Source organism: Fusarium oxysporum, chromosome VII, assembly GCF_013085055.1.
Source record: "Fusarium oxysporum Fo47 chromosome VII, complete sequence".
Lineage (NCBI taxonomy): Eukaryota > Fungi > Ascomycota > Sordariomycetes > Hypocreales > Nectriaceae > Fusarium > Fusarium oxysporum.
In genome coordinates, this window is record NC_072846.1 from 3,861,693 (window position 1) to 3,882,064 (window position 20,372).

Here is a 20,372-nt window from a genome sequence, read left to right on the forward strand (position 1 = left end):
ACACAACCTAGCATCCGGAGGACGAGAAGTCAATGGGAGCTAGTTGGCAGCGATGAAAATATACTTCCTTCTATAGTAGTCAGAGAGTAGAGCGTTAGACGTGGTTCCTGAGCAATAAACAGAGCAAGAAATTTCCATTTAAAACGAGACCTCTTGAGACATCCTACTTTGCCAAGATCTTGAGCACTGGGAGAGCTTGAGGTAAGAATAAGGTCATGTTAAGAGAGCTGGTCACGCTGGGTTCGTCAGGAAGAATATATGGGTCCGCGAAGAACTGACCAATTGAATGTTATATGAAGTCATGCCGCTGTAAGGTCATGCCTCTGTATCAAAACCGTCATGCGCTCTATCAATTCCCATTAAAAAAACTCCAAAAAATAATATCTTAGTTTTAAAGGCTGTACTACTTAGAACTATAGTTTTTCATATTTTTTATTATTTTAATTTAGCTAAAAAAGTGTTATAGGGTAAGCTGTTTTTAGGTAGCACAGTATAGTGAGACACTCACTTGTCTTAAACACTCGCTTATCATAAGAAGGTCAACTGTTGGCAAGTCTGGTCGACCTACAATTACATACTCATGTAATCGATTCCGCTACGGTTGCCAATTTTCAATCCTCACAAAAGAAGAATGGAGTGAAAATTGGTTCCTTGAACACCCTACTGAAGTTCAATTTTCTCAACACAATCACAAGCTAGGCCAGCCTCAAGAAGGGCCGCAACATGAGCTTTTAGGAGAAAAAGGACCACCTACGTGTAGCAAATGCCATATAATAGGCCATAGAAGAGGTTCAAAATCTTATCCATTAAATACAAAAGTAGTCCTTGATAGCTATAGGTGGTCAGTAGCAATGCAGCAGGAATTTTACAGTGGGTGTTGCTGGCTAAGCACATGACCCGTGGCTGTACGGACCCGTCCCCCTATTGACCGCCTTTGCAACAGTGACTTCTGTAGGCTGCCGCACTGTATAACGAAAATGGGCTAACAACTCAATTGAATGACCTCGGTCGATACATTCCTGAAAATGATCATCCCGGGGCTCCTTTGAATCAGTCAGAGCCGTACTGTTGTGCATTCGGCGCCGTTAAACCTTTCCCTTCAAGCAACGATCTCAAAGGTCGCCTTTACGCCAAGATGGTCGGTAACCCACGGCCTTTCAAACCCAATAGAAAGCAATTCCTTTCGAACTTCTTCTTCTTCTTGGTCTGGTTCCACATCAGCACCAAATCTCTCAAATGCTTGAAGTCTGAGGCTGTCGCCACAGAAAAACACTTTATCCATGCGTGAACAGCCATATAGTAGACGAAGCTCAGGTAAAGCTTGTTGCCCCCACGTATATGCCCCATTATCAGCACTCCTTCCATCGCCCTCTTGGCCACCGAGTTCCAAGTATGCATCTTCAAGGTCGTTGTCTGAGTGGAGAGACCTGTCAAATGGCTGAATGGCGTTGAAATCGCCTGTAACGACGGCACCAGCGATACCTTCAGCGTGCAAGTAAGTCGCGATAAGACGCATCTGTGCTGGGCGCATGGGTGGCTCCAGTACAAGAGACTCGAGGTGTGTATTGCACAACCGTACCTTTTGTCCCCGTGGTGACACCGAAACATCAATGAATAGTGCGTCTCGTTCCATTTGGGTAGCCGAGTAGTGCACTCGAAAGCAAGATGATATCTCGAGCCGGCGGTCTATCAAGGAAGCGGTGCCATACGCGCCAGAAGCCCAAGCCGAGGTATCGATGTCTGTGCAGTAAAAGCTGTCCCGGATCCAATCCTTTTCACCGATAGTCTCCAAATCCAACGGTACACACTCTTGGAGGTTGATAGCAACCGCTGTATCATTATCAAGTCGATGCTGGCGAGTAAGCTCCTCCAGGTGCTTCAGAGCAGCGTTCATGCGAGCCTCGCCATGAGGCAGCATAAAGTCGATGTTCCAGCTGTACACCGCCAGCTTCATCAAATTGGACTTGTCGGACGATGACTGTGATGACTGGATACCCTGCCATCTACTTGTTTCTGGGCTCCATCCATAGAAGGATTGCTTCCAGGGTCGGTCAGTTTGCCACGGAATTGAGGACGGTGGCTTCCTCATTTCCATTGTGTGTTGAACCGACTTCTGAACAAATTTTTCCATACTCTCTAGAGAAGATGGATGAAGTTGTGTTTTTCGTTGGATATACCTGATATTTAATATGATTCTACGACGATGAGAGGTTAGACTTCGTCGTGCGAGATCACCAGGAAAAAACAGAACGTGAAAGCGCAAATTCCAAGACGAAGGTTAGAACGAGCTGATCACGAACCATGTCCGAGAGATGCGGGTGCGGGGTAGCCCATTATCTGACGGAAGATCCGAGGCAGCACAGGCTAGTCATGAACGAATGAATTTATTCCGCCCGGGAGGATACGCCTCATGCGGCCCACAAAGTTAAGTCTCGTTAACATTATTTTCCGGCGTCCAGCCCTGAGCCCCTCAAAACCTCACCAATTCCTACTCCTCGCCACATTTCGCAGCCTCGCTCGTCCCTGAGACAGGTCTGCTTCAAGGCTAACTTCTCCAAGTGTTCGGCCTCCACTCATGCCCGTCTTCTGCCGTCCTGTCTCCCAGGACGAATGATAATGACCCATCATTTCCCGGTCGACATTTCGCCTGTGTTGTCGCTGCTCGTCCCACCGTGGACATCGGAAGAGGAAATGGTCCACCGTTTCTTCTTCCTGGCCGCAGTCGCATGTGCCTGTCTCTGCTGCGCCTATCCTGTGCAGATACCTGTTGAATTGTGCCATTCCCGTTCGTGGTTGCACCAGGATGTCAGATTCGCGTCTCTTCAGGGCGTCATATCTCCTGAGTGCGCATAAGGCTCCAATGAGGTCACGATGAGGGGTTGTAACCAATTAAAAAGCGTCAAATTAAAGGTACATGATTCCTCGCCTATATTAGGTGGTGATGGAAGTCTCAACAATTCCGGTTGTTACAAATTGCTACATCACAGATTCGGCAGCCGTACCAAGTCTGCTTACGCAGCTTCCTCTTTCTCTTCTTCTTCTCATTGCCGCTAACCTCCGTAAGTGGGCTCCATTCCGGAGCTTTTGCCCTCATCTCTCCCTGCCGACACCCCTTACAAGCTAGGCAACTTGATTTGACATTGCGGTTCACGTGACTGATCTCACGATTCATGTGTTCCCTCTGTAATTCGGGCTCTCGTAGATCACGCTCGTCTCCTGCTCAGTAACGCTGCCTTGCCTGACTGTCATGACCGTAGGCGTTGAATAATTCGTTGTAAATACACTCTCGCCACTCCCTTTGATTCGTATATCTCTTCCAATTTGGCTGCAGTCCGTGAAGTTGAGTAATATAGCTGTTAACGAGGGCCACGTCGAGGAGGAAAGTCCATGCAAGTGCCTGCCACGCTCCACGGCGTAGGGGATGATCGTACTTATAATATGACCTCAATTGGTCACCACGGTCAACGTGATTCATTTAGTCGTTATACTTAGCAGCCACTGTCGGGATGTTAATCATCTTGATAGCTTCGTCACCGAAAAAGCGGCGTATTGGCTTGGCCTCTGACTTTTTTGATGACGGCATCTTCCTCTGCCGCAGCGATGACCTCAACTTAATTATCAAGTCAAGTATTTCAGGTAAGTCAAGTAAGTCGGTGACCCAGTTTATTTCAAGTAAGCAGGTTCATAATGCTTCAAACTTGGTTTACTTGAAATACTAGATTTTATGGATTTTCCCACGCGACAGCCCTGTGAATGTCGAGGCTGTTCAGAGTCCCAGGCATAGGGTAATCAATTGAGTGTGGTACCCCAGTTGATTACACCAATGGAACCCAGGAACGCGGCAGGGGTGGCGCGACTACGTGTTTTGCGTTCGCTCGCGTGGTGGTAACACCTGGTTCAGAATTAATGTCGCTCCCTGATGAGAAGCATCTATATTCCACGATTCGCCGGTAACTCGCTATGGCAGCACAACAACAGCCGTTAGAATCGCTGCTGGCAATTAGTGGCCAGCGCAAATCACTCAAGCAGCAGCTTGACGATGCATCCATCAAGACTAAGCGGGAAGAACGACCCTCGCTGACCTCCCAACTGTCCAGATCGGCTGCAAGAAATATATACCAGAAGAATACATTGCCAATAAAAATCGCAAAGGTCGAAAAAGCTGGATCCAAGCCCATGGCTTCTTTCTCACAGAAGTCAGTCCTGATTTACGGACGTTGCAGACCTACTGGGTATGCTCGAAATGAGATGAACAAGGCAAGAGCTCATTATTCGTCACCACAAATACAACATCGCCAATTGAGCACCTCCGAAGGTAAATGATATCTATACGAGACTGATCTTTATTACTTCTCCATTGTCTTATGGGATGCAAGTCTCATATGATCACCGAAGCGGATGACAATGCGGATGAAGATTCGTATTCGTCTCGCGCTGACATTCGCCTACCCTCGAAGCGGCGTTGCTTGGAGTCTCCTACTGCAAGATCGAATGTCAATAAAGCGAAGAACTTGGCGGTCGACTGGATCGTTACTGCCAATCTTCCATTCACGGCGCCATCGAATCTGTACTTGCGCCGAATGCTCAATTTACACGATGCATTATTAGCAAAAGAGGTACCGTGGAGTCGACAGTCAGTGCGTGATACCATGCAGAAATTATTCGAGGTAAAGAAGGGAGTAATATCAAGTCAATTACAGAAGGCTGTCACAAGGATTAGCTTTAGCTTTGACCTATGGACTTCTCCAAACCGGTATGCTTTCCTTGGCCTCCACGCCCACTATCTCGACGCCTCCTATCAAGTCCAATCGCGACTCCTTGCTCTGAGCCGTGTATGGGGATCTCATTCCGGAGACAACCAAGCAGCGACAATATATGATATCTTGGGCGAGTATGGGATACGAGATAGTACTGGCGCGGGTGTCTGCGATAATGCCTCGTCCAATGATACATGCTTGGAGAGCCTCTATCGTCAAATTTATCCTGCAATGGCGGAAGAAGATATTAGAAATCATCGAACGGCACATTCTTAACTTTGCAGCTCGAGCCTTTCTCTGGGGAGAAGACCCTGAGTCGTTTGAGCGGGAAGCCTTCACCGAGGCGGCTTTCCAAGTTGAAGAGCGTGAGCTTCGGCTCTGACGGAAATAGGGAGCGGTGGGCAAGCTGCATAACATCGTCCGGTTCGTCAGGGCTTCACCACAACGGAGAGAGCTGATGAAATCTCTGGCTTGTGGCCAGAACGACGGAGACGGCTATCAACTCTTTGAAGAGGAGCTAGCTGCCATCGACCTCGAGCTGATGCAAAATAATGAAACCAGATGGAATTCAACCTTTCTGATGATCCAGCGTGCCATTCGAAAGTGAGAGCACATTGACCATTTCATTGCATATCTCGAAACGAAGACGTCAGAGCCCCGACAGCGGGTGCCTGTCCAAGATCAGCTTTCACCACAGGACTGGCTTCTATTGGCGGAGATACAGAGTCTACTCAAACCGCTTCATGAGATCACCATGAGGTGCCAGGGTTGGGCCAAAGAAGGATGCCACGGCGCCTTGTGGGAAGTAATGATTGGAATGGAGTACTTGCTGAATTTCTTCGAGGAACAAAACCTGATATTCTCGTCGCCTGATAGTTGCATCAGTGAGCTGAGAAATTTCAGGGTCTCGGCAACCAAAAGTACGACTCCCTAGTTCGTCTTTGTTCTCTTTAAGCTTCTTTGACTAACAGTTTCTCAGGATCTAGCACTCAACGAATTGAGCAGGGTCGCGGGCGAGAGAAACACTTGCCACAGCACGCTCGAGAGGAATATACTGATGTAGTTTTGCAAGATGAGAATCTTGATGATGATCACCGACGATGCGTTCAAATCTCTATTAAAAACTGTTGGTTAAAGCTCGATGACTATTACAGCCTACTAGGCCAATAGTTACTTTATCCGGCTGCCGTTATTTCTTCACCCACGCTGGAACGTATCTTGGCTTGAGGCGAACTGGACCAGCGACGAGCAACTAGTGTGGCTACGAGAAGCTAAAAACAGTGTCCGGGAATTCTTTGAACAGTACTTTCTACGTGAGGAGCAGCCTGAGACATCGAGGACGGTGACAGGAAAAGCGGTGCGACAAGACGAGCCCAGTCAATTTGACCAGTGGATGCAGGTCTGCGATCGGTGCATGATGGAGGAAGAAGGCGAGCTTGGCGTTAACATGAGGCAAGGGCCAGTGCGGCGAGAGAACTTGAACCCCGTAGTGTGGTGGAAGGATCAGCAAGAAGAATACCCACATCTGAGCAAGTTTGCCCTCGACATCCTGGCAATCCCTGCCATGTCTGTTGGCCCTGAGCGGACGTTCAGTGTTACCAAGTTAACGGTAAGCTCGCAAAGGAACAGCATAAGCCCCGAGGTAATAGGGGAGATGCAGTGTCTACGAAACTGGCTACGCCATCAAGCGATCACTATAGGTGAGGTGGTTAGCTTTGGTGGGGACGTGGTGGGTTGGGAAGAAGGCTTAATAGCTTTATTGGAGCCTCAGGTCAGCACCTTTATTTCAAGTATTTCAATTCAATTCAAGTTAAGTGAGTCCATGGACGATTTTATTTGAAGTAATCAAGTTGGACCCCCAAACTTGACTTACTTGAATTGAAGTCAGCGCTGCCCCAGATTGGGCGGTCGACGAAACAGCTCAAGCACATCGGTATACGTGAGGCCAAGGCCGCTGTTATAGAGCAAGAGGAGGAAGAGGAAAATCAACGAAGCGTAAATAAGCAGAGAAGGTCGCTAATCTAAACCCAGATGGCCCTACTTATTGAGGATATCTTAGTTTCCATGACTAGAAGGATTATTAGTACTTATTCCCGGCCTAAAGAGCCGAAGGTAGGAAACCAAACCAGGCGATATAACGGTTGATAAATAAATGCCTCAGAAATGATACTGGCCTTGCCAAGGAGGTCAAACGGCTATCTAAGGGAAAGAATAAAGCCGCCATAGATAAGTGACCTAGACGGGGTATGGCATATATTAAAGCAGCCTACCCGGTGATAAACAACGTCATCATAGCTTTTAACTATGCCCCCTACCCTCTTAAATACTCTATCGTCCTCGATTCTAGATTAACGATCTATATCTTTAATAAAGTATATAGGTTCCTCGATTACCAACTAGCACTATTTAAAGACTTCGTCTACGCAGGAGATTCGCCAGTAGCTATCCACGGGTATAGGAATATAGACATTTATTATTTAAGGACCTAAAGGACCATCTATCCTCAGATTGCATGATGTTACTTACTGCATAAACTTCACCTGTAATATTATCTCATACTGCTAGTTGCAGAAAAGACGCTACTACTGGGATATAAAGGGAAACAACTATATCTGCAGAAAAGACGATTCAATCCTCTGCATATTAACCGACCATTTCGACTAGTATGTACTGCAGTATATTAATAAGTTAACAAGAGCAGCAGCATTCCTAGCTAAATAGAGATAATATAATTTATAGACTAAGCGCCCTCCTCGCAGTAGAAATAAAAGCCTTTGGCACCTTCGACTTGGATGTCTAGGACCTAAAGCACTTAGATACCTTATAGGCTAACCTCGAGGGGTAAAGATCAGGGAGATCACTACGGTTGAGGGTGATGCCTGTGGAATGGCTAAGATGAAGCGGCAGGTCCGTCGACAAAGACGAATTCCTCCTGAGAAGGTGGGGATTCGACTCGCTATTGTTTTTCATGACATTAGTGGGAATCCCGGCTACACTTCAGCTATGCTGGTTACCGATCGTTATTCCGGCTACATTTGGGACTATTCTCTTCCCGATGGAAGTGCACCAAGGCTTCTTGGCGCACTTAAGTATCTGCTTAGAACACTAGAACGCCAACTCTAATGCAAGCCTGAAGTCATCGAGTGTGACAATGAGATCCCAGATAGTCACCAGGTAAGTGATTTCCTTAGTATCCAAAACGGGATGCGCTTGGAGCCCTCCGCGACATACCCTCAAAGTCAAAACGGTGGCGCAGAGCGCTCGGGGGGTGTGATCAAGGATAAAGCTCGTGCAATGAGAGCCGGAGCAAAGCTATCTTCCTTCCTTTGGGTTGAGATCTGGCGCGCTGCGGTATACCTCTACAATAGGACACCCAAGTATATTTATAACTTGAAGACACCGTATGAACGCTTCTACACTTACTTTGTCTTTAGGGACGGCGTTGTTATCACGGAGCGTAAGCCCGATCAGACACACCTTCGCGTATACGGTTGTAAGGCCTTCTCGATGACGACTGATGCTCTGAAAAACAAGAATCGACGACAGCGGCTCGACCCCCGAGGATGGATAGGATACCTGGTCGGGTACAACTCGACAAATATCTACAGGGTTTGGAATCCGTTGACCAACAACGTCATCTCCACCAGAGATGTGACCTTTAACGAGAAGGAGACGTTCTCTGGGGATATCCAACACCTTAAGGATGACTTGAGAGAACTCAGTGAGGAAGATCTTATCCAGCGCCTCACCGAGGCCGAAGTCCCACAGGGATCCAGCATCAATCGGGATGTTTCAACCCAAGAAGAAGACGAGGAACTCAGCGCCTTGTCAGAGGGACTAGCGTTTGAGCGGGAGGCTGCAAGTCATCCATCTAAAGGGTTGGAACGCGATCTGACGATCACGCAGGGTGAGACTGGCAGGACACCAGTCGCAGGAGATCGTAATCGAGGAGATCCTGACGGGACTGATCACCCCTACACGACCGCTCGATTCGCTCCCTCCCTGACCCCGGAGACTTGCCCTCCACGGCCTGCTGCCCTTCTGGTCGCTGCTATCAGAGAACCTCCCGCGAGGAAGGAGGGGGAGGACCCCCCTCAGTTACGAGCTGTCAAGACAGGGCATGTCCCACCTAGCGCTGGCACTTCCCCGGGACGAGACGGCGCAAATGGAGCCCCTCGTGTCATCTCAACCCTGATCAGTTGTTGGGAAGCCGCATTTAGTGCCGGTCGACTCGCATCTGTGAAAGGGACCTGGGATGGCAAGGTGGTGAGTAAGCGGAAGCTCGTGAAGCAAGCGAGCTCGGCCGGCTGCCACCCTGATAGCCGAGAACCCAAGTCGATCGGAAAGCGCGGGGAGTCTACTAAGCAGATGGACTCCCCCAATAACAAAACTCAGTCTGCAAAGCTGACGGATTTAGGTGACGGTCAGCGTGAGTATCAAAACTATAATTATATATTAAATCATTTATTATTTATGCTAATAAATTCCATAATTGTATTCCTTATCTTGGCTTACTTAATAATATAAGCTTTTTTAATACTTAATAGTTAACCTGTATAAAATATAATAATATCTAGTAAATAAAGTAGTATAAAAAACACCTATTAATAAAAATGTATTACTTTAACTTTTATTAACAAACAAGTATATTTTACTTTATGGAGGATTTCCTTAAGCAATTTATGTAAAGTAAATAACGCAAGACAAAACATCAGTAGATCTGCAGTTCCTATTCCGCCGCAGTTCCTGTTCCGAGAGTTATGCCTTTAGGAACAGTTACAGCGCAATCAGTTATTTCTAAGTGATACGCAGTAACATGCGCTAGGGGTCGATAAGTAACCCGAAGTCCCGAGCCAAGAAATGAAAGTTTTTGCAGTAGGAAGCGATTTGCATCGACGAGAACCTCGCATTTCCACATCTGGAGTGACCTGTAATGACGAAAAGCAAGAGCTCGCGCGGCCATCTGTTGTCAAACCAAAAAAAACCATCTTTAACAAGATTGATATTTGCCAACATTGAGAAGTGAGCAGCTGTCGTCAGACATTCTATGCTGTGCAACTGTTGCCTTTTGTGACAAAACACAAACACAAGTTAGCTGATCATTAGAATTTGGTCTGTGTAGATTTCCTAACTCCTAACCAATACAGTTAGTCCACCAGCATATTGCCCATCTTCAGCGAAACGTACTTCCAAGGCTTTTGCACGCAAGTACATTTCTTCAAAAGCTCCTCACAACGCTCCAGCCGTGCCAGTATTTCCTTCACGGGTTTGCGATGACTGCGCTTGGGAGCTGGCGTACTTGGGATGCATTCTATTCCGGCCTGCCAATAGTTAACTCGTGTCTTACATGGGTGCTAGACGGTTTACCTTGGTGCAAAATGAACATGGCCTTTTGCGATCGCACTTCTTCTTGCGTTGGTGACAGAGCACACAAGCGAGAATACGCGGTGAACGTTGTTGTTCAGGCGCCATGATTGTTTAACGAATATAAAATGAAAGCAATAAGAAGACTTGTGATGGTATTCCGAAAGTCCTGAATCTATCGGGATCTATCCGAAGGGGACAAGCCGGGTATTTTCTACATCCGCTTCACACCCAATCTTGACCTGCTACTCTCCATCCCTTCGGCAGCGGGCTCTCGACACAATCCGATCTCCACTCGGGCTCGGGAAGTCGACGGGGTCTGCGAGCTGACGGCCGGGTTTCACACACCTTTGGTGCAACCAGGACGGCAATGCCCCGGTTAAGCTTGGTATTAAGACCTTAAAGTCGCCTCTCGGTGAGCAGTCTGGTTATAAAATAGCATTCCCTTTCATTCTACTCTACTCTTATTTACATATTATACCTTTACTGTAAAGCTTCTTTTGTTAATACCTTTAATTGTCCTCTTGATAGTCAAGGCAAAATCTGTATGTTACTCGTGCATTAACGTGATCTACAAGCGAGTGGATCACACAATTGAGTGGATAAAAAATCTCTCAGCCTACATCATTCATGTTGGTGCATCGTCGTCTGCAGAATGCTGCACATCTATTAGAGATGTAGCATATGTCTTCTGATCGTTCCGATCCATGCTGTATGCATGAAATGGAGGTTCGTAAGTGCTGGGCTTGCTGCGAGCTTGCACTTTCTTTACAGGGGACTGCATAGTTGAAGGGGCTTGAATTGTTGTATTGGGTGCTTTATTTAGCTGCGTTGAAATGGCTCAATAGTTTATGGATTGGGCAATGATTGCAGCGCTCATCATATATCAATCAAATCAACTTTGAGGTCAAAGTTGATTTGATTGATTTCATTGATTTGATTGGGGTGATTGATTGAATAAGCTGACATATGATGAGCAGTGCTGCTCGATGCCGCTATTGATAAGAAGGAGCATATCAAGCGGTATCAGGACAAGTACTACGACGCCCTTGTGGACGAATACTTAGCACCACAGGATTGGCAAAACCTTCGTGAGACGCGGAACTTCTTACAGCTGATTTGGAAGATAACTCTACTCACTGAGGGGTATCGTTCAACGCTCGATCGTACATGATTTAGCATGGATGTTCTTCACAAGCATTACCGGCAAGCATTCAGCAGATACAAGATGAATCAACAGTTACTTGGGTCCAGTACTGACTAACTGGCATGTCTTCGACAAATACTACCGGCTCTCCGATGAGAGCCCGGCATACGCTGCAGCGCTTATTCTCCATCCATCCCGAGGAAAGGCTCATATACAGAAAGATTGACTAAAGGCCCGGCATAAGAAGATCTTTACAGGGGTGAAGAAGTTGTGAGAAGGCGAATACAAGAACCTGCTAACCGTTTATACTACTCCTTCCGTTGCTCCTGCACTGGAACTGGATGGGTATGACCTGCTTGCAAAGGACCTTAATGTCATAGGCACAGAGCCCGACGTTGACGAATACGAAACCTGCACCTCCCAGCCGCCTATTCCGATTGACTGCTTCCCCCTTGCCTGGTGGCTCCACGATGAGTAGAAGGAGCGCTTTTCCTAACTGTCAAAGATGGCAATATACATTCTCTCAATACCCGCCATGTCTGCTGACACTGAGCGTAGACTCTGGATCACGGCGTACAATTTCGTGGGATCGAATGCTCTTTGGAGCATCGACAATTGAAAAGGGGGAGTACTTGGAGAGCTGGATTCGCAGCGGTAGAACGGCAGGGCTACAAATAGACGAGGTTGAACAATATGAGTACATGGCAGAGGAGGGAAGCACCAGCGCTCTATAGGAAGATGTGGGCCATTGACCGGTTTGGCATCATTTGCCGTATGGGCAGTATATGGTTTAGTTCGACAAACGAGAATAGATCATACACCATAAACCATTCAGGTCCGTATGGCGTATGGCGTATGATTAGAAAGCCTGTATTGTGTGCTATAGAATGGCCGAAAGCAGGAAAAGGGAAGACGGAAAGGGAATACCCGAAAGGGAGCGGAACACGAGACTGTTCCAAAGTTTTAAATTGGTTCCGGCAAAGCCCCTGTTCCGAAAACCGGAACTCAAACTAGAGCCAACCAACTATGGAAGCATAGATATGTAGAGTGTATTACGCCCGAGAGAACAAATCTCATAGGGCCAGTAGGTACGCTAAGATATTTATGATTCCTCCACATTGATCCCGTCTAAGGAAGTATACCTGCACGATTACCTATAATTACATACAAGGCGGTCAATTGGCGAAGTGCAAAGATTAGTGGTGACCAGCTAAGGAAGATATTGCAACTGCGTCTTCTATGTGCCGAGAATCCCGAGTCTTATGAGTACACGGCCGAAAGTTTAATTTCGGCGATCATCGTATTAAAGCCGTGACATTCATTTCTTGAGGGTTCATTTACCCCATGATTTCTGTGGTTCATATGACAGTGTACATAAGACCCTGGCGCCCCCCAAGTATCAAAGAAAAAAAAAAGAAAGAAATTCCCTCACATCACCGTTCACCATCAAGTCGACTTCAACTAGAAGACCCTTTCATTTCATTGCTCAAAGTGTCCATTCTCTGAATTCACACGGTAACATGTCAACACATAGCGACGATCTAGTAACGTCATCCCTGACTTCACAGGTAACAGGCATGACTCTCCAACAGGCGGAGGGTGCTATGGCCAAGAAGACCAAAGTCGTTGAGCCTAATGCAGCGGAGAACGCGGGCAGAGAGCCGGAGCTCGAGGCAACTCTTCCCCTGGCCTTGCAGCAACCAGACCCCCCTAACGGCGGCGTCGCCTGGCTCGTCGTTTTAGGAGCATGGTGTGCCTCATTCTGCAGCTTTGGTTGGATCAATAGTGTCGGAGCATTTCAGGAATATTATCAGAATGAACTACTCCCCAACTACTCACCAAGTACTATCTCCTGGATTCCCTCGCTTCAGATCTTTTTCATGATGGCCATGGGGCCTATTGTCGGCAAATTGTATGATTCTTATGGTCCTCGGTATCTGGTCTTTGGGGGATCACTTCTTCATGTTTTCGGCCTAATGATGACATCCCTCGCTACTAAGTATTATCAAATTCTACTTAGCCAGGGTATCTGTTCTGCTATTGGCGTTGCTGCCATTTTTCAACCTGGTAAGAATAATATTTACCTTCACTTTTAACAAAGACTAAGACATTCTTAGCTTTAAACGTTATCCACGGTTGGTTCACCACAAAGACCGGAACTGCTTTCGGCCTTATGGCCACAGGCTCAAGTCTGGGTGGCATCATCTTCCCAATCATGGTTGCTCGCCTCATCAAAGACATTGGCTACAGCTGGACCATGCGTATCTGCGCCTTTCTCATCCTCAGCCTCCTCATCATTGCTAATCTAACGGTGCGTGCCTACCGGAGACCTCAACCCGCCAAATTTAGCCACAATCAAATAAAGCAGCTATTCAAGGAGCCGGGGTTTGTCTTATGCCTTCTAGGCTTCTTCTGCTTTACTTTTGGAATCTACGTTCCAATTACCTATCTGCCTGTCCAAGCACTCGAGATCGGGATAGACGCATCTATTACCGAGTATCTTGTCCCTATACTCAACGCAGGAAGTCTCTTTGGGCGTATCCTATCCGGCTTCGCAGGGGATCGCATTGGTTGCTACAATACTTTCACCATTGTATGCTATCTTACTTCAATTTGGATCCTTGCTCTTTGGATTCCTTGTACCACCACAGGCGGAATTGTCGCGTTTGCTGCGCTTTTTGGCCTCTGTTCTGGCGCCTATGTCTCACTTATCTCCCCTTTGATTGCGCAGATTTCGCCCATGTCTGAAATCGGCTTCCGTACGGGCGTTCTTTATTCCGTCTCCTCCATCGGTGGTCTTACAACGAGCCCTATCAGTGGTGCAATCATTGATGGTGCTGGTGGGTGGACGGGTGTTAAGGTTTTTGCTGGCGTACTTTGTCTGGCTGGCACCACGTTTATCCTTGCAGCAAGACTCTATAGCACCGGCTTTAAGCTTGCTGTTGTTTTTTAAATGTATTGATGAATCCTTGGAAAGTATGTCTATCCCACGAGCTATGGAAAACCTCCCGGCCGTACCGAGCCCAACATCCGCCCCAGCTTTTAAAGGGTATTTGAAGGAAATCGTATCTCCTCAATTATCGAAAGGCTCCCGCCAGGTCAGTCCAGGGATGTCTTCCCAACTAAAAATGCGAGAAGAAAAGGTATATTATTCTCCATCTAAATTAGCCCACAATAGATATCCCGACAATACTTTGAGTTATAAATCGCGACATCACACTGCTCCTTATTATTGATGACGGGCGCCAAAGGCTTCTTTAAACTTCCTGACCTTGACTGCCCCTACCCGGTGACCCTGACAAGCAACGCAATCAGCTTTCCCCTCTTTCAGATAAGTTTATGGTATGCCATAGGCGTAGATTCGTCTCCAGTCCGAAACATCTGCCTTGGTTGACTTTCTGTCGCAGGGTAGACATGATCTTCACGGCCTCGGGAAACAACTGTATTAGTAATCTAGCTATGTGTTTTAAGTAACTCTGCGTGATGGAATACCCTACACAAGAAAAGAAGAAGAAAAAAAACAATCAATCAACACATTTGCTGCTGCTCAACACATTTACTTTAACCCTTAAAGCACGCTCAGTGCGACATTTTCCCCATGGAACCCCTTGAACAGGACGTTATAGATACGTCAGCGCCACTCCTGTTGGCTCGTGTATTGTCTCTAGTTAGGCTGTCTGTGGCGTTATAGCAGATAACTATTCACAAGGACCATATAGAGTAAGAGGATCCAAATTAGAGCCTGCCAAGCGCCGCGGCGGATAGGATGATCATAGTCTTAATATGCCCTCATCTGGTCTCTACAATCGACATGGTTCATCTCATCGTTATATGTAGCAGCCACTGTAGGAATTGATATTGTTCAACGGATCGCATGCGCCTTAGTGTCCTTGATTGTACTTTTACTTTGGGACTCTCCCCTCCCTCCCTCAAAGAAGCGTCTGCTTGTTGTGTTTTCCTAACCAGGCCTAGTGTCGTTGACAGATGGCCGATAGGTCATGTGATGCACTTTTCGGCTACCTTTGTTTGATAGTACCATTCTGTCTACATGAGGATTGAACTAGTCTTAAAGGGTAAATTTACTTAGACTTATTAAGAGGATACATAAAATGGCTACTTATAACATATAGCCTTGATCCTAATAACTATATTAAAATTATTTCCCTAAACTTTGAACTTTTTGTTGTTACGATCTCAGCCGTTACGCCGGGTATACCCCCATCACACTTTCACCAACTATGTAGTGGCTCACGCCTTGACCCACTACAAACCGTGAGCCTTCGTACAGAGCCTGACATCACGACGACTCACGACTCGAGTCGCCCAACAGGTATATAGACAACATTCATCAGGACTTTCATAGAACTTATCTCACCAGCTGTTAATAAAACATTTTTACATCAATACGCCACACCAGCTCTATTGACTATTAAGAGACATGACGTTACGCTACACTTAGATTATATCCTACCATCCTACCAACATAAACCTAGAACGGACTAGTTTATCCCGTATGATACCCAAACATCACAATTGTAATACTGTAATTTAGCTTTCAAATAGTTTATATATTAGGGATCCTAATGAAGACTGCTTCTAGCTATTTTAACCCTTTTGTTCCAATAATCTTGCCCTCCACAGTTTAATAGTGCCATTTCTTTTGTCTAGGGGTTTAAATGATCTTAAGGGGTAAATTCACTTCGAGTTGTTAATAGGCTTAACCGGCTTGTTATTTTGCCTGAAGGTAAATTAAAAGTTGCATTGAAGTATAACTTTAATATATATCAGGCTCTATATTATCTTGACTTATACACTATAGCATGCAATAAAGGAACAGCCGCACTGCGTTTCGTCATTTTCACTGGACCCGTGGAATTGTTAGAACTACAGATACCCATAGGCATATTGGCTCCTCCCTTAGTTTCTAGACGGAACTTTGTGGCCCTTCCTGTATAGTGCAACTCGATAACACCTAACCTGGGAAAGTCAATGAGACCTTAGGAATCTTTCCGTTGGCGAGTTCCATTGCTTCCATCTCAAATCCGAGGTTCCCGTAGCTTCGGAAGTGAGTTGCAACTGAATGTCGGAAGCTGGCACATTCCGATGGAAACTAACACATTCCGACGGAAGCTAGCACAATCCAACGGAATAATGGGTCTGCACAGAGGCGTGAAATGGCGTCCCCAAAATTTCTAGTTATCGCTACTCATCCATCATATACATACAAATATTCTACATAGATACGTCTCACATCAGATCCTAACCTCGCGTTTACCCTCTATAATATTTTAGAACTTAGTTTCAATGCTGACAACATCCATCAAACGGGCAGCTGCCCTTTCAAGCCGCCATTCCCTATCGCTTTATAGACGATATGGAAGCACAGCGACCCAGCCTACGATTCCGCTCATAATCAATGGCCAGCAGGTGCATGGTTCTGAATCTTTCCCCGTTATCAGCCCTTTGACTGGTAAAGAAGTATGGTCTTTCTCTTGTGCCAGCAAGCATCAGGTGCAGGAAGCTGTGCAAAATGCCCACGACACCTTCCGCGACTGGTCTCGAACCAAAGTTTCCTATCGACGCGATATATTTCTCAAAGCCGCTGAGATAATGGAAAAAAGGCGTGAAGAGCTCGGCGGATATATGCATCACGAGCTAGGCGCCAATAAATTTTACCAAGACTTCGTTCTTGGGCTGACAATTGAAGGGTTGAAGGACACAGCTGGTAGGATAGCTGGGGCTGTGCAAGCGTTTGCACCGGAGTCAATCCATGAAGGTATGAAAGCTCTAGTGCAAAAAAAACCTTATGGAGTCGTTCTGGGAATTGCACCTTGGTAAGATAAATCTTGGGGAGTCATGCCGTGGCTTAGTAGCCCTGCTAATGTCTACCGTTACAAGGAATTCCCCTTTTCATCTTGGACTTCGATCTGTTCTTTTTGCCTTGGCTGCTGGAAACACTACTGTTCTGAAAGGCTCTGAGTTTACACCCCGTTGTTATTGGGCGATCGCCGATGTCTTGCGAGAGGCCGGCTTGCCAGACGGGTGCCTGAACTTGATATTTCATTCACCTACCGAGGCGGCTAGTACCATAAATACCCTGGTTTCGCACCCGCATGTTAAGAAGATTAATTTTACAGGCAGTACCAGGGTTGGGAAAATTATATCCTCTCTCGCAGGGAAACATCTGAAGCCTGTTCTTATGGAACTTGGCGGAAAGGCGAGTGCGATTGTACTCAAAGACGCCGATCTAGACCAAGCTGCTCTTCACTGCGCCCGAGGAGCGTTCCTCAATGTATGTGACTCTCAACCCCCAAGTGTATGACTCAGAAGATTTTAGTGACAAGGACTTATATAGGCTGGCCAAATCTGCATGTCCACGGAGCGTATCCTGGTTGACGAATCTATCTCATCTGAGTTCCAGGAACGTCTTGGTGAAGCAATTAGAAAGCTTTTCGGTGCCGCGGATGACACACCTGCCGTCGTGACTGCAGCCTCAGCCACTCGTCACCAGGGCCTCATTCAAGACGCTATATCCAAAGGCGCACAACCACTAAAGATTTTTGAGGATAAGCATGCTTATGAGACAGATACAAAAATGAGACCTGTGGTCCTTGGCAATATCAAAAAGGACATGGACCTATACGCAACAGAGTCGTTCGGCCCCAGTGTGTCTCTCTTCACTTTCAAGACAGAAAAGGAAGCCTTAGAATTAGCGAATGACACGGAATACGGCTTAGCGGCTGCCATTTTCTCGAAGGACTTGAGGGTGGCATTCCAGCTGGCCGATGGCTTGGAGTCAGGGGCCGTACACATTAATTCTATGACGGTGCATGATGAATACTCTCTCCCCCACGGAGGTGTGAAGGATAGTGGATTTGGCCGTTTTAACGGTTACCAGGGATTGGACGAGTTTCTTTACTTCAAGTCGGTTACTTGGATGGATTGATATTTTTAGAGTTCAGTGTCTCAATGTTCCAGAGTGTCGCTGTTAGTGTCCTGTGTTATTATCCTGCGTATTACGATTTGTGTCTGTAACAGCGGACCTTCTGAGCAGATGCTCTAATTCTCGACCATATGCCTTTTAAGTGGTCCAAATCACCCGAAATCAAGTGGCTGGAGTATATGAGATGAATGGGGCGGCATATAGACCGTGATAATCTTATTACCCTTGCAATATCTCCTAGACTCGGCGGAGTGGTGGCTTTCGTGGCCATTGAGGATCAGGAAATGATAGCGACTATTTAATTATTTAGCTGCAGATCAATCAAAGTGCTTCAGCCACTCTAGGCCCAGCTGGTTATATATCTAGCTATTTTGGCTCATTGTGATAGCCTAATGGCTAGCAAGGTTGCATTCTCGGTGCCAGTTAGCAAGATGATATTAGCTTGTACCAATAATGAATGGTGTAATCGATTGACTTTCCACAGTAATGGCCCGGATTATTGTAATCCATTCCCGATTTCTAAGCAGCACTGATTTTAATCTTCCTTGCCTTTCTGAACCTGTGATGACCATTCCGACCATAATTATAACCATTATATAACCAGTCTCATCAAAGTGGCGTCGTCTAGGCGCACAGGACCCGTGTGCTCGGGGCACAGACCCCCCTGTCGGCAGGCTAGGGGCACGGCGTCGTCTAGGCGCACAGGACCCGTGTGCTCGGGGCACAGACCCCCCTGTCGGCAGGCTAGGGGCACAGCCCCCTGACTAAGCATTTCCCGTTGAATTAGAAACTGACTGAATGTACTAACGCATTCAACGGAGCCGACAGCTACCCTTTGACTGTGATTATTGAAATAGGGACGGGAAGGGCTAACCAAATTATACATAGCTATGATAGCCGGAGAATGTTCAATGGCTTTGCTACCGAGTGACCGCCTAACACCCATGACTTCCAACAATGATACAATCTTCTGTGCGCCTACTAGCTAAGTGCAAAGCTTCTTGTTCCCTACTGTCTGCTTCTATTCTCTCCCAAATTTCTTTGACGCCTCTTCTTCTATTGGCCAAAGGATTGTCTCCCATCTCCTCGGCGACCTGGGCTTCAATCCGCTCATCCTCCGCCTTACTCCAATCCAAATACGCCATCATCTCCTCTTTCGTCCATTCTCTTGATCCTGTTGACGTGATACAGCGCTTGGACATCTGTTTGTAGTCCAGGCACCACTCGTAGCTCTGTTTGTCATACCTGAGTGGGAGCCCCATCGCCCTGCGATATTGTTGGTTCGTCTTGATGCTGCCAGCTGGCTGCACTGCGTACCACGCGCTTCTTGCGGCAACATATCTTTCATATATTTCCTGTGGAGAATCGTACCTCGGTGGTGATGGCGATGGCCGGCCAAGCGAAGGGGGTTGCTCATGAACAGGAGATCCCGGCCGCTGAGAGGCGCCACCGGGCGAGTCTTGCAAGGTCCCAGTCATAGTCTCCGGCTGATCGGCGAGGACTGCCGGTGCCGCTGTCATTGCCGATACTTCTGTTTCTGCTAGTGCCTTTGCCTCTGCTGCTAGCTTTTCCAAGAGCTCTTGATGCCGCAAGGGACATGCCTTCGAATTCATTTGGTGACCGACTTCATGGCATTTGCTGCATTTTGGCGGGGCCTTTGCCCTTGCTTTTCCTGTAGTCGCAGCGGCTTCAAAGGAGCTTGGTAGTCTTTTTGTACTTGATTGTGGCAGATTTGATATAGTAGCCCTTGCATCTATGCGAGTGCGAGGCTCCAGAAGTAACTGTTGCTGCCCTGGGCGCTTAAGATGCCAATGCTTGTGGAAATGCTCAAGAAGAAGAACTTGGCCTTGTTCTTGTAAGGTCTGAAGTAGGTGAGCGCAAGGCAATCCCAGTGTACGCATAAAAATACCAGTACAGCGAGGCAGAGGAGGTTTTTTATCCAAAAGCCGCTTTCGTTGCTCTTCAACCTTCCTCAACGCCTCAAAAGATACCCAACCTTGAACAGCACTATACAGAGCTATACGAAGCTCAATTGGTTGTCGAAGTTGCTGTTGGGCTTGATTTGACTGTAGCTGATGGACCTGATTGGTAACAGCTCGTGTAATAGCACCCCAAGCCTCAAATAGATCTAGTGTCGATGTATTTAGATAGCTTTTAAGTA

General features: G+C 46.8%; 4 protein-coding genes across 4 annotated transcripts; 2 read left to right on the forward strand and 2 right to left on the reverse strand.

Moving 5' to 3' along the window:
- Positions 1-1,099: 1,099 nt before the first annotated feature.
- On the reverse strand, positions 1,100-2,095 carry FOBCDRAFT_242162 (Endonuclease/exonuclease/phosphatase; the record flags this gene model as incomplete). The annotated part of the gene is made up of 1 exon (XM_054706254.1): positions 1,100-2,095. One exon carries the CDS (start codon positions 2,093-2,095, stop codon positions 1,100-1,102), a length of 996 nt encoding a protein of 331 aa, XP_054562229.1.
- Positions 2,096-9,548: 7,453 nt separating this feature from the next.
- Positions 9,549-10,261, reverse strand: FOBCDRAFT_228408 (uncharacterized protein). Its single transcript, XM_059609774.1, has 3 exons — positions 10,125-10,261; positions 9,945-10,078; positions 9,549-9,891 (listed from the first exon to the last, which is right to left on the reverse strand). Exons 1-3 carry the CDS (start codon positions 10,227-10,229, stop codon positions 9,885-9,887), a joined length of 246 nt encoding a protein of 81 aa, XP_059467675.1. The 5' UTR covers positions 10,230-10,261; the 3' UTR covers positions 9,549-9,884.
- Positions 10,262-12,788: 2,527 nt separating this feature from the next.
- On the forward strand, positions 12,789-14,221 carry FOBCDRAFT_242164 (major facilitator superfamily domain-containing protein; the record flags this gene model as incomplete). Its single annotated transcript, XM_054706257.1, has 2 exons — positions 12,789-13,335; positions 13,386-14,221. The coding sequence occupies 2 exons, from the start codon at positions 12,789-12,791 to the stop codon at positions 14,219-14,221; spliced, it is 1,383 nt and encodes a 460-aa protein (XP_054562232.1).
- A 2,325-nt stretch (positions 14,222-16,546) lies between these two features.
- On the forward strand, positions 16,547-18,318 carry FOBCDRAFT_165242 (Aldehyde/histidinol dehydrogenase). The gene is made up of 3 exons (XM_054706258.2): positions 16,547-17,102; positions 17,167-17,560; positions 17,624-18,318. Exons 1-3 carry the CDS (start codon positions 16,573-16,575, stop codon positions 18,212-18,214), a joined length of 1,515 nt encoding a protein of 504 aa, XP_054562233.1. The 5' UTR covers positions 16,547-16,572; the 3' UTR covers positions 18,215-18,318.
- The last annotated feature ends 2,054 nt before the right edge of the window (positions 18,319-20,372 follow it).

Coding starts and splice junctions, on each gene's coding strand:
- FOBCDRAFT_228408 (XM_059609774.1), bottom strand. CDS start 10,229: ATGGCGCCTGAACAACAACGTTCACCGCGTATTCTCGCTTGTGTGCTC. Junction 10,079..10,124: donor CATGTTCATTTTGCACCAAG/GTAAACCGTCTA, acceptor AACTATTGGCAG/GCCGGAATAGAATGCATCCC.
- FOBCDRAFT_165242 (XM_054706258.2), top strand. CDS start 16,573: ATGCTGACAACATCCATCAAACGGGCAGCTGCCCTTTCAAGCCGCCAT. Junction 17,103..17,166: donor GTTCTGGGAATTGCACCTTG/GTAAGATAAATC, acceptor TACCGTTACAAG/GAATTCCCCTTTTCATCTTG. Junction 17,561..17,623: donor CCCGAGGAGCGTTCCTCAAT/GTATGTGACTCT, acceptor GGACTTATATAG/GCTGGCCAAATCTGCATGTC.